Genomic DNA, 14468 nt, shown 5'->3' on the forward strand with positions numbered 1-14468 from the left:
TCCACACGCCTCGTACACCTCGTACACTCGCGGCTCCGCTCCGTACGCCTCATGCACGCCCGGCTCCGCTCCGCACGCCTCGTACACGCCCGGCTCCGCTCCACACGCCTCGTACACGCCCGGCTCAGCTCCGCTCCGCACGCCTCGTACACACGCGGCTCTGCTCCGTACACCTCGTACACACACGGCTCTGCTCCGTACGCCTCGTACATGCCCGGCTCAGCTCCGCACGCCTCGTACACGCCCGGCTCAGCTCCGCTCCGCACGCCTCGTACACGCCCGGCTCAGCTCCGCTCCGCACGCCTCGTACACGCCCGGCTCCGCTCCGTACGCCTCGTACACGCGCGGCTCTGCTCCGTACGCCTCGTACACGCGCTGCTCCGCACGCCTCGTACACGCGCGGCTCCGCTCCGTACGCCTCGTACACGCGCGGCTCCGCTCCGTACGCCTCGTACACGCGCGGCTCCGCTCCGTACGCCTCGTACACGCGCGGCTCCGCTCCGTACGCCTCGTACACGCGCGGCTCCGCTCCGTACGCCTCGTACACGCGCGGCTCCGCTCCGTACGCCTCGTACACGCGCGGCTCCGCTCCGTACGCCTCGTACACGCGCGGCTCCGCTCCGTACGCCTCGTACACGCGCGGCTCCGCTCCGTACGCCTCGTACACGCGCGGCTCCGCTCCGTACGCCTCGTACACGCGCGGCTCCGCTCCGTACGCCTCGTACACGCGCGGCTCCGCTCCGTACGCCTCGTACACGCGCGGCTCCGCTCCGCACGCCTCGTACACGCCCGGCTCCGCTCCGCACGCCTCGTACACGCCCGGCTCCGCTCCGCACGCCTCGCACACGCCGGCTCCGCTCCGCACGCCTCGTACACGCCCAGCTCCGCTCCGCACGCCTCGTACACGCGCGGCTCAGCTCCGCACACCTCGTACACGCACAGCTCCGCTCCGCACGCCTCGTACACACGCGGCTCCGCGTGCCTCGTACACGCCCGGCTCCGCTCCGTACGCCTCGTACACGCGCGGCTCCGCTCCGTACACCTCGTACACGCGCGGCTCCGCTCCGTACACCTCGTACACGCGCGGCTCCGCTCCGTACATGCGCGGCTCTGCTCCGTACACATAGTACACACGCGGCTCCGCTCCGTACGCCTCGTACACGCGCGGCTCCGCTCCGTACGCCTCGTACACGCGCGGCTCCGCTCCGTACGCCTCGTACACGCGCGGCTCCGCTCCGTACGCCTCGTACACGCGCGGCTCCGCTCCGTACGCCTCGTACACGCGCGGCTCCGCTCCGTACGCCTCGTACACGCGCGGCTCCGCTCCGCACGCCTCGTACACGCGCGGCTCCGCTCCGCACGCCTCGTACACGCGCGGATCCGCTCCGCACGCCTCGTACACGCCCGGCTCCGCACGCCTCGTACACGCCCGGCTCCGCACGCCTCGTACACGCCCGGCTCCGCACGCCTCGTACACGCCGGCTCCGCTCCGCACGCCTCGTACACGCCCGGCTCCGCTCCGCACGCCTCGTACACGCGCGGCTCAGCTCCGCACGACTCGTACACGCGCGGCTCCGCTCCGTACGCCTCGTACACACGCGGCTCCGCGCGCCTCGTACACGCCCGGCTCCGCTCCGCGCGCCTCGTACACGCCCGGCTCCGCTCCGTACACCTCGTACACGCGCGGCTCCGCTCCGTACACCTCATACACACGCGACTCTGCTCCGTACACATAGTACACACGCGGCTCCGCTCCGTACACCTCGTACACACACGGCTCCGCTCCGTACACCTCGTACACACACGGCTCTGCTCCGTACGCCTCGTACACACACGGCTCTGCTCCGTAGACCTCGTAAACACACGGCTCTGCTCCGTACGCCTCGTACACACACGGCTCTGCTCCGTACGCCTCGTACACACACGGCTCTGCTCCGTACGCCTCGTACACACACGGCTCTGCTCCGTACGCCTCGTACACACACGGCTCTGCTCCGTACGCCTCGTACACACACGGCTCTGCTCCGTACGCCTCGTACACACACAGCTCCGCTCCGTACACCTCGTACACAGACGGCTCCGCTCCGTACACCTCGTACACACGCGGCTCCGCTCCGTACACCTCGTACACATGCGGCTCCGCTCCGTACACCTCGTACACACGCGGCTCTGCTCCGTACACCTCGTACACACGCGGCTCCGCTCCGTACACCTCGTACACACGCGGCTCCGCTCCGTACACCTCGTACACACGTGGCTCCGCTCCGTACACCTCGTACACGCGCGGCTCCGCTCCGTACACCTCGTACACACGTGGCTCCGCTCCGTACACCTCGTACACGCGCGGCTCCGCTCCGTACACCTCGTACACACGCGGCTCTGCTCCGTACACCTCGTACACACGCGGCTCTGCTACATCCACACTGTAAACCCCTCCTGACCCCACACATAAACTTCAGCTCATCCAGCACCATGACAACCAGCACAGCAGAGTCCTGCATCCACTGAGGCCCCTGATCATGTGACCCCTGACTCCTCCCCTCCTGTGACCTCATCACAGGTCCTGTGCGCACAGAGCAGCCATATATGTGGTGGCGGCTCTGCAGGTGGAGGTATGTGGAGACCCCATTACTGGGCGCAGGGGGCATTAACCCCTTCAGCACGAAGACTCTTTTGGGGTCTTGTGTTGCCCCTTTATAAGAATCATAAGGTTTCTGTTCTGTTTCCTGTAATAGATACATACGACCCAACTATGGAGACAGGAAGGGAGGAAACGTATTGTTCTCATAGTACAGGACCCCTTTACTGCCCCACAGTGTAATGCCCCCATTATGCCCCTTATGCAGGATGTATGATGCCCCCACACAGTGTAATGCCCCCATTATGCCCCTTATGCAGGATGTATGATGCCCCCCACAGTGTAATGCCCCCATTATGCCCCTTATGCAGGATGTATGATGCCCCGCACAGTGTAATGCCCCCATTATGCCCCTTATGCAGGATGTATGATGCCCCCACACAGTGTAATGCCCCCATTATGCCCCTTATGCAGGATGTATGATGCCCCCCACAGTGTAATGCCCCATTATGCCCCTTATGCAGTATGTATGATGCCCCCCACAGTGTAATGCCCCCATTATGCCCCTTATGCAGAATGTATGATGCCCCCCACAGTGTAATGCCCCCATTATGCTCCTTATGCAGGATGTATGATGCCCCCATTATGCCCCTTATGCAGGATGTATGATGCCCCCACATAGTGTAATTACCCCATTATGCCCCTTATGCAGAATGTATGATGCCCCCCACAGTGTAATGCCCCCATTTTGCTCCTTATGAAGGATGTATCATGCCCCCACACAGTGTAATGCCCCCATTATGCCCCTTATGCAGGATGTATGATGCCCCCACATAGTGTAGTTACCCCATTATGCCCCATATGCAGGATGTATGATGCCCCCACACAGTGTAATGCCCCCATTATGCCCCTTATGCAGGATGTATGATGCCCCCACACAGTGTAATGCCCCCATTATGCCCCTTATGCAGGATGTATGATGCCCCCCACAGTGTAATGCCCCCATTATGCCCCTTATGCAGGATGTATGATGCCCCCACACAGTGTAATGCCCCCATTATGCTCCTTATGCAGTATGTATGATGCCCACCATTATGCCCCTTATGCAGGATGTATGATGCCCCCCCACAGTGTAATGCCCCCATTATGCCCCTTATACAGGATGTATGATGCCCCCACACAGTGTAATGCCCCCATTATGCAGGATGTATGATGCCCCCACACAGTGTAATGCCCCCATTATGCCCCTTATGCAGGATGTATGATGCCCCCCACAGTGTAATGCCCCCATTATGCCCCTTATGCAGGATGTATGATGCCCCCCACAGTGTAATGCCCCCATTATGCCCCTTATACAGTATGTATGATGCCCCCCCCACAGTGTAATGCCCCCATTATGCTTCTTATGCAGTATGTATGATGCCCCCCCCCCACAGTGTAATGGCCCCCATTATGCCCCTTATGCAGGATGTATGATGCCCCCCACAGTGTAATTCCCCCATTATGCCCCTTATACAGGATGTATGATGCCCCCACACAGTGTAATGCCCCCATTATGCTCCTTATGCAGGATGTATGATGCCCCCACACAGTGTAATGCCCTCATTATGCCCCTTATGCAGGATGTATGATGCCCCACACAGTGTAATGCCCCCATTATGCCCCTTATACAGGATGTATGATGCCCCCACACAGTGTAATGCCCCCATTATGCTCCTTATGCAGGATGTATGATGCCCCCACACAGTGTAATGCCCCCATTATGCCCCTTATACAGTATGTATGATGCCCCACACAGTGTAATGCCCCCATTATGCCCCTTATGCAGTATGTATGATGCCCACACAGTGTAATGCCCCTTATGCAGGATGTATGATGCCCCCACACAGTGTAATGCCCCCATTATGCCCCTTATGCAGTATGTATGATGCCCACACAGTGTAATGCCCCCATTATGCCCCTTATGTAGGATGTATGATGCCCCCACACAGTGTAATGCCCCTTATGCAGGATGTGTGATGCCCCACACAGTGTAATGCCCCCATTATGCCCCTTATGCAGGATGTATGATGCCCCCCCACAGTGTAATGCCCCCATTATGCCCCTTATACAGGATGTATGATGCCCCCACACAGTGTAATGCCCCCATTATGCAGGATGTATGATGCCCCCACACAGTGTAATGCCCCCACTATGCCCCTTATGCAGGATGTATGATGCCCCCCACAGTGTAATGCCCCCATTATGCCCCTTATACAGTATGTATGATGCCCCCCCACAGTGTAATGCCCCCATTATGCTTCTTATGCAGTATGTATGATGCCCCCCCCCCCACAGTGTAATGGCCCCCATTATGCCCCTTATGCAGGATGTATGATGCCCCCCACAGTGTAATTCCCCCATTATGCCCCTTATACAGGATGTATGATGCCCCCACACAGTGTAATGCCCCCATTATGCTCCTTATGCAGGATGTATGATGCCCCCACACAGTGTAATGCCCCCATTATGCTCCTTATGCAGGATGTATGATGCCCCCACACAGTGTAATGCCCCCATTATGCCCCTTATGCAGGATGTATGATGCCCCCCACAGTGTAATGCCCCCATTATGCCCCTTATACAGGATGTATGATGCCCCCACACAGTGTAATGCCCCCATTATGCTCCTTATGCAGGATGTATGATGCCCCCACACAGTGTAATGCCCCCATTATGCCCCTTATGCAGGATGTATGATGCCCCACACAGTGTAATGCCCCCATTATGCCCCTTATACAGGATGTATGATGCCCCCACACAGTGTAATGCCCCCATTATGCTCCTTATGCAGGATGTATGATGCCCCCATTATGCCCCTTATACAGTATGTATGATGCCCCACACAGTGTAATGCCCCCATTATGCCCCTTATACAGTATGTATGATGCCCCCACACAGTGTAATGCCCCCATTATGCCCCTTATGCAGTATGTATGATGCCCACACAGTGTAATGCCCCCATTATGCCCCTTATGCAGGATGTATGATGCCCCCACACAGTGTAATGCCCCTTATGCAGGATGTGTGATGCCCCACACAGTGTAATGCCCCCATTATGCCCCTTATGCAGGATGTATGATGCCCCCCCACAGTGTAATGCCCCCATTGTGCCCCTTATACAGGATGTATGATGCCCCCACACAGTGTAATGCCCCCATTATGCCCCTTATGCAGGATGTATGATGCCCCCCACAGTGTAATGCCCCCATTATGCCCCTTATACAGTATGTATGATGCCCCCCCCACAGTGTAATGCCCCCATTATGCTTCTTATGCAGTATGTATGATGCCCACCCCCCCCCACAGTGTAATGGCCCCCATTATGCCCCTTATGCAGGATGTATGATGCCCCCCACAGTGTAATGCCCCCATTATGCCCCTTATACAGTATGTATGATGCCCCCACACAGTGTAATGCCCCCATTATGCTCCTTATGCAGGATGTATGATGCCCCACACAGTGTAATGCCCCCATTATGCCCCTTATACAGGATGTATGATGCCCCCACACAGTGTAATGCCCCCATTATGCCCCTTATACAGTATGTATGATGCCCCACACAGTGTAATGCCCCCATTATGCCCCTTATGCAGTATGTATGATGCCCACACAGTGTAATGCCCCTTATGCAGGATGTATGATGCCCACACAGTGTAATGCCCCCATTATGCCCCTTATGCAGGATGTATGATGCCCCCACACAGTGTAATGCCCCTTATGCAGGATGTGTGATGCCCCACACAGTGTAATGCCCCCATTATGCCCCTTATGCAGGATGTATGATGCCCCCGTTATGCCCCTTATGCAGTATGTATGATGCCCCCAGACAGTGTAATGCCCCCATTATGCCCCTTATCCAGGATGTGTAATGCCCCCATTATGCCCCTTATGCAGGATGTATGATGCCCCCCACAGTGTAATGCCCCCATTATGCCCCTTATGCAGGGTGTATGATGCCCCCATTATGCCCCTTATGCAGTATGTATGATGCCCCCACACAGTGTAATGCCCCCATTATGCCCTTTATCCAGGATGTATGATGCCCCCACACAGTGTAATGCCCCCATTATGCCCCTTATCCAGGATGTATAATGCCCCCACACAGTGTAATGCCCCCATTATGCCCCTTATCCAGGATGTATGATGCCCCCACACAGTGTAATGCCCCCATTATGCCCCTTATCCAGGATGTATGATGCCCCCACACAGTGTAATGCCCCCATTATGCCCCTTATCCAGGATGTATGATGCCCCCACACAGTGTAATGCCCCCATTATGCCCCTTATCCAGGATGTATGATGCCCCCAGACAGTGTAATGCCCCCATTATGCCCCTTATACAGGATGTATGATGCCCCCACACAGTGTAATGCCCCCATTATGCAGGATGTATGATGCCCCCACACAGTGTAATGCCCCCATTATGCCCCTTATGCAGGATGTATGATGCCCCCCACAGTGTAATGCCCCCATTATGCCCCTTATACAGTATGTATGATGCCCCCCCACAGTGTAATGCCCCCATTATGCTTCTTATGCAGTATGTATGATGCCCCCACACAGTGTAATGTCCCCCATTATGCCCCTTATGTAGGATGTATGATGGCCCCCACAATGTAATGCCTCCATTATGCCCCTTATGCTGGATGTATGATGCCCCTTATGCAGTATGTATGATGCCCCCCACAGTGTAATGCCCCCATTATGCCCCTTATGCAGGATGTATGATGCCTCCACACAGTGTAATGCCCCCATTATGCCCCTTATGCAGTATGTATGATGCCTCCACACAGTGTAATGCCCCCATTATGCCCCTTATGCAGTATGTATGATGCCACTACACAGTGTAATGCCCCCATTATGCCCCTTATGCAGTATGTATGATGCCACTACACAGTGTAATGCCCCCATTATGCCCCTTATGCAGGATGTATGATGCCCCCCAGTGTAATGCCCCCATTATGCAGGGTGTATTATGCCCCCACACAGTGTAATGCCCCCATTATGCCCCTATGCCCCTTATCCAGGATGTATGATGCCCCCATTATGCCCCTTATCCAGGATGTATGATGCCCCCAGACAGTGTAATGCCCCCATTATGCCCCTTATGCAGGATGTATGATGCCCCCACACAGTGTAATGCCCCCATTATGCCCCTTATGCAGGATGTATGATGCCCCCACACAGTGTAATGCCCCCATTATGCCCCTTATGCAGGATGTATGATGCCCCCACACAGTGTAATGCCCCCATTATGCCCCTTATGCAGGATGTATGATGCCCCCACACAGTGTTATGCCCCTTATGCAGGATGTATGATGCCCCCACACAGTGTAATGCCCCCATTATGCCCCTTATGCAGGATGTATGATGCCCCCACACAGTGTAATGCCCCCATTATGCCCCTTATCCAGGATGTATGATGCCCCAACACAGTGTAATGCCCCATTATGCCCCTTATGCAGGATGTATGATGCCCCCCCACAGTGTAATGCCCCCCATTATGCCCCTTATGTAGTATGTATGATACCCCACACAGTGTACTGCCCCCATTATGCCCCTTATGCAGGATGTATGATGCCCCCACAGTGTAATGCCCCCCATTATGCCCCTTATGCAGTATGGATGATGCCCTCACACAGTATAATGTTCCCACAGTACCGCCTGAGGTCCTGCAGTGGAATAATCCCGCTGCACTTGGTTTTTCCTCTGCCTGCTCCCCTACATGTAGACCCTTGAGCATGTATACATGCATGTAGGGGAGCAGGCCTTACCAGATATCGAGGCTTTGTACAGTAATATATCGCATGAGGATTATATCAGAGGAGTAAGATGTTTATAGAAATTGAGATCAGTAGAGTGTAGAAGACATAATGACTTCATGGACAATCTTCTAAAATTCATTGTTACTCATAACGTCTTTCTTTTTGACAGGAAGTACTTACCCGAGCTCAGGGTTACTGCGATGGGGAGCCCCTGTACCCCCTCATCTGCTAATCTATTCCTGGTCTGGTGGGAGGAAACCAACATACTCAGGGATGATTATAAGTGGTGGCATCCATATATTGGGGCATGATATAGATATATTGACAACATTTTTATCATCCGGTCAGGGACGAGTGAACAGTTTCTTGAATTTGGAACTCAATATCCATAGAGTGGGCCTTAGATTTATATCAGAGTTTAATTATTACCAGTTGCCTTTCCTTGATGTACCAATCAAGAAAGTACGGGATGGGAGCCAGGGCTGTGGAGTCGGTAAGCCAAACCTTCGACTCCTACTCCTAAATTTCCATGACACTGTCTCCGACTTCACGACTCCGACTCCCTCATACATGGCTCATGTTTAAGTGATAAATTTACAGTAGGACAAATTTTTCTCAGCTAAAAGTCTAGACCCTTAGATCAGGAATAGGAAAGACATTTATAGGACATTTCATAACTTTCCCAAATTCTTATGAAAAAATATTCCTCACAAACTGCATTGAACTACTGTACCCAATTTATTACATATTTTAGGCGCCGGAGTGGGTCAATTTTATACCGACTCCAACTCCACCAAAATGGGCACTGACTCCACAGCCCTTGTTTGGACCCTAGGGACACTCATCTACCATAAACTATTAAAGTGGCATAGCCACCACCGCATCCTACTTAAAAAAAAAAAAAAAACAATATCCAAGGGCCAATGTTTACAGTTGAGAAGAAACTGCTCTGTCACAGATCTTAATATACAGGCAATAGACAAACACCAGATTCAGGGAAAAAGGTACCCACAGTACATTTTGGATTCCGCATGATTGTTTGCAGAAAAACAGGAGAGACAGACACTCCTCCATACCTAACCAAGACACCAAGAAAAATATGGGATAACACAAGTAATAGGAATTTGTGACAATCAGAGTGACCATATCTTTAATATCCTCAGAAAACACTAGGATGTACTTGTGGCCGACCTGGACCTGAGGGTTCTGTGTGATCTACTCCCACAATAACTTTCAGAAAGGGTTGGTCAATTAGGGACCGTTTAGCGCATAGTTTCTGAAAAAACTGCACCCAAGGGGACATGGCTAGATAGATGAATCTGTGGTTTCTTTAGATGTGTAGAAAGTTGTACATGTAATTGGATGAGACCATGTAAATCTTTCTTGAGTTCCTCTACAGGTGAAACCTTTTTCCAGAGGGATTATTCCAACTGTAAAACCTCAGGACTTGTATATGTGGCCACATGCACCTGCCCCCTAGATTATGTATGCACGACCAAGAGGCCGTCTTAGAGGAGTGTGGAGGGGGCATTTGGGCAAAATACGCCATGGTTGGGTGCCACGGGTGTGTCAGAGGTGACAGTTGCCCTGCAGGGGTTTGCAGGAGATCTCCACGTTTGGCAATGCAGGCAGCTGCCTAGATGGGAGGCTGTGTTTAGGACCCAGATTCTACCTCCATTTAGTCTGGGTGTATATATACCTGGTGTGTCTATGTTGACGTCGCCGGGTATACTCATTTCTACTTGGAACTTGGCTGAAGCAGCATCACGTTCTCTTTGGAGTCTTTAGGCCGTGTGCCCTGTTGGAGTTTCTTCTAAAGCGAAGTTGTAATTCCCCTGTGTTGTCTTCCCCTTTTGTCTTTAGAGTGCTAGCGGAGGTTGACTAGCGCTCATCTCCTTCCACCCCCAGCTATAACCTTATGCCAGGGATAGTTGGGCGAGGCATGTGATGGGCAACAGCTGCGGAGGCTGTATAGGGACGTTAGGGGGAGACTGGATGATGCTAGTCCAGATTAGGAGGTCACCTCTTCCCCCTTTTCCCTAGTGTCTGGGCTCCCTTTCCCTTTCTCCTCTGTGTTGCACTTACACCTGGCGTGACTCTGTGTTGCACTCACACCTGGCGTGACATCGGGACACCCCATTAGTGAGACATATGAACAGTGCACATTGAGGTGAAACAAGAGACTTCTCCTTTTGTATCATTGAGGTGGTTAAACCCAATGTGAGAGGTGGTGATCTCAATAGATGTATACTCAAAAAGGAAAGTGAGTGGATTTCCAGACTGGATTCACAAGGCCCTAAGTGACTGAGCAAATTTCCTATGCCTGTTTTGTATGAATACAGACCCATTCCGGATTACATTTTAGGATTTTATACTCTACTCATTGCTACTCAGTTCCCTGTGAACGAGGTTCACATATTGTTTTACTTCATCAGGAGATCTGAGCTTCTATATCAGAATTATTTCTTATCAGTTATATCCCACTTATACTATTAAGTAACTAACAAGTGTGGTGATCCTTGTGTATCTCTAATTATGCAATAGGGGTCAAATATGACCATTTAGGAGTATACTGTGGGCCACCATCCCATATATTTTGTAGTGATAAAGTAGATCCACATGCCGATTGCATGATGGGGGGATGTGCAATACTTATTTTTAGTCTCCCATGATATTGATCTCAGAGAGGATTTTTCTGTTGGTGGAATGCAATGCAATACCATATGCTCTCCAGAGACATGTGGGCATGCGCATTTGTGGACAATGATCCTAGATGGAATGATAACTACGGGCATGCGCAGTCACAAACTGATTGCCGCCGCGCAACTCGTACCTATCTGGTGTTTCAGCATAAAGAACGTCACTTCCGGACATGCACACTAGGTGATGGACATTATCGAACCTCTAGCTCATGAGAAGTAGCGTAGGCGCAGTATATTATTGTAGACAGACTCTATTCTGTATATCCTGTGACAATTCACCTCTAGGAATGGGAATGGGTCTCCTAGTCTGGGAGGGGTTTTCGATGAAGTGGGATATTTAAACATGGACACCTGGCTATTAGGCACACTATGCTGAACATCATGAATTATCATCCCTCTATCAAGCCTCCTAATGAACCTGTTGGGAAAATGCGTTGAGGCGGATTATTGAAACATTCTCTGAGTACCATACCCTTTCCTTTATACATATTGTAGGGGTTTTACTCATTAGGGCACAATGGGAGGAAACCAGGAGGCATGTTCCTTTAAAAGTTCATGTGCGTTTATTACTTCATAAACCCAGAAGCCAAACAGAAAAGCAAATCGCCTTTAGATCAGGCAAACAAAGTAAATGTCCTTAGCAGGTCTCTGCTCAGCCAGGCCTGTGTGGCACACAAGCTGGGGTAGCGTCCAGTGTCCTGGCTTGGTCTGAAGACAAACATACACAGTAGGCCTTCTACCTCCAAACACACAGACCATGTGCCAAACAACTGACTTCATTTTATAAGCTGTTAACCACACCCAGAGGTGAGGTATGTGGGTAGCTGGACCCGCCCATTCTCTCCTAGCTACCTGTAACCCGGCTCCCAGGTGCACCAAACGATCCTCTTAGTGCTTATCTGTCCTAGAGAAACACTCCGGGTTACATCACAGAGACCAGCCATCTCTGTGACACATACCTCCCATTTACTATGCGACCATTAGCCACCTTACATTCCCCCCCCCCTCTGCCTAAAGCCGTGGGCTTGACACCTTTTATTACCAGACAGGGGATTCCCGAGAGAGCATCGGCATTACTATGTAGCTTCCCTGCTCTATGTTCTACAGGGAAGTAGGAGTCCTGTAGGGCTAAAAACCCGAGGGTGACTCTGGCATTTTTTCTCTTTTTTCCCTCATCCATCTGAGTGGAGCATAGTCGGATAATAATCTAAATTTTCGACCTAACAGATAGTACGATAAGGTGTCCACCGCACACTTTATAGCCAAGCATTCCTTCTCTATGACCGAATAATTTTTCTTGCAGGAGGACAGCTTTCTACTCAGGTAGAGGACAGGGTGCTCCTCCCCGTGTATCTCCTGGGAAAGGACTGCTGCTAACCCGACATCTGAGGCATCTGTCTGGAGTATAAACTCTTTCTTGAAGTCCGGGGCAACCAGGACCGGTTGCCTACACAGAGCCAGTTTCATCTTTTGAAAGGATGTCTCCGCCTCTGCAGTCCACTTGGCCTTGGCTGATTTTGTCCCTTTAAGGAGGTCAGTCAGGGGTGCGGCCATCATGGCGAAGTTTGGGATGAATTTCCTGTAGTATCCCACGATTCCCAGGATGGCTCTGACTTGCTTTATCGACCCTGGTCTCAGCCAATTTTGGATTGCTTCTACTTTAGTATTTTGGGGGTTTAGCTTGACTCTACCCACTACATATCCGAATTACTTGGCTTCTTATTTCCCCATGCCACATTTCTTCGAGTTTATTGAAAACCCCACCTTCCTCAGAGCATCAAACACAGCCTGAATCTTTTCCAGATGACTCTCCCAGTCTGGACTGAGGATAGTATTGTCCAGGTATGTTGTGGCATATTTCTTATGGGATGCAAGGATGCAATCCATAGCTCTCTGGAATTTTGCAGGGGCCCCCTGCAGTCCAAACGGCATCCAGGCATACGTAGAAAACGCAGTCTTCTCTTTGGCTATCTGTGCCATGGGTATCTGCCAATATCCCTTCGTCAGATCCAAGGTGGTTATGTGCCTTGCTGGCCGAAGCCTCTTGATCAGCTCGACGACGCGTGGCATTGGATATGCATCAAATTTGGAAACCTCATTCAACTTCAGATAGTCGTTGCAGAATCTCCACTCACCATTGGGATTTGGGACCTAGACGATCAGGCTCGACCAACTGCTCTTGGATTCTTCAATGACACTGAGCTTCAGCATACAAGCTACCGCTTTGCATATCAACTCTCGTCGGGCCTCAGGTATCAGATAGGGCTTCAAGTTCACCCGCACATGTGGCTCCGTCAGAACCTTGTGTTCTATGACCCTTGTGCAGCCCGACAATTCCGAGAACAGATCCCTGTTCTTCTGCATCAACTCCCGACACTGCTGTTTCTTGGCCTTCATTAGCGTTTCCGCTATTGCGACTCCTCCAACGTCACCTTCTAGCTTGCCCAGCAAGCATGGAGCTTCCACAGCCTCTTTGTCTTGGCACGGCTTGATGAGGTTGATGTGGTATATCTGGTACGGCTTACGTCGTCCCGGTTGATGACCTTGTAGTTCACATCACCCACTTTTACCACCATCTTATACGGCCCTTGCCACTTGGCCAAGAACTTACTTTCCACCATAGGAATTAGCATGAGGACTCCGGTCTCCCGGATTGAATTGCCTCACTCTGGCTGACCGGTTGTAGACTTTAGCATAAGCTTCTTGTGCCTGGAGGAGATGTTCTTTTACGATGGGCATCACCTTCACAATCCTCTCCTGCATCAGAGCAGCGTGCTCGATGACAATCCTGTGGGGAGTGAATTCGGCTTCCCAGATTTCCTTTGTGACATCCAGAAGACCCCGCAAATGTCGGCCATACAGAAGTTCGAATGGCGAGAACCCTGTAGAGGCCTGTGAAACCTTTCGGTTGGAGAACAACAGATACCGTAGGAGACAGTCCCAGTCTCTACTGTCCCTTTCTATGTCCTTCCTCAGTATACTCTTCAGAGTCTTGTTAAACTTTTCGACTAAGCTATCTGTCTGAGGATGGTATACTGAAGTCCTCAGTTGGGAGATTTGGAGGGCTTTGCATAACTCCCTCATCACCTTACTCATAGTCACCGACCAGGAAATTCCCTCTATGTCCCTTTGGTAAGCCTGTTGGGGAAAAAACGTGGACCAACTCATGGGATATATTCTTTGCGGAGGAGTTTCTCAGTGGAATCACTTCTGGATAGCATGTGGCATAGTGCAGGATAACCAATATAAATTGATGCCCACGAGCAGATTCAACCAGGGGACTGACCAAGTCCATAGCAATTCTCTCGAACGGCACTTCAATAATGGGCAATGGCACGAGGGGACTTCAAAAGTGAGAGGTGGGGGCAGTTAACTGGCAC

The 14468-nt window shown here is 51.9% G+C and overlaps 1 protein-coding gene across 1 annotated transcript in view; it reads left to right on the forward strand.

Moving 5' to 3' along the window:
• Window positions 1-2551: 2551 nt before the first annotated feature.
• The window catches only part of LOC141194456 (uncharacterized), a 51616-nt gene continuing 39699 nt past the window's right edge, over window positions 2552-14468 (forward strand). Inside the window, exon 1 of the mRNA XM_073662377.1 lies at window positions 2552-2612. Coding sequence (XP_073518478.1) covers window positions 2587-2612 — 26 coding nt within the window. The 5' untranslated portion in view covers window positions 2552-2586. The remainder of the gene's footprint in view (window positions 2613-14468) is intronic.

Source organism: Phyllobates terribilis, unplaced genomic scaffold (assembly GCF_046119375.1).
Source record: "Phyllobates terribilis strain yellow unplaced genomic scaffold, ASM4611937v1 Scaffold_71__1_contigs__length_7168151, whole genome shotgun sequence".
In the NCBI taxonomy this organism is placed as follows: Eukaryota; Metazoa; Chordata; class Amphibia; order Anura; family Dendrobatidae; genus Phyllobates; species Phyllobates terribilis.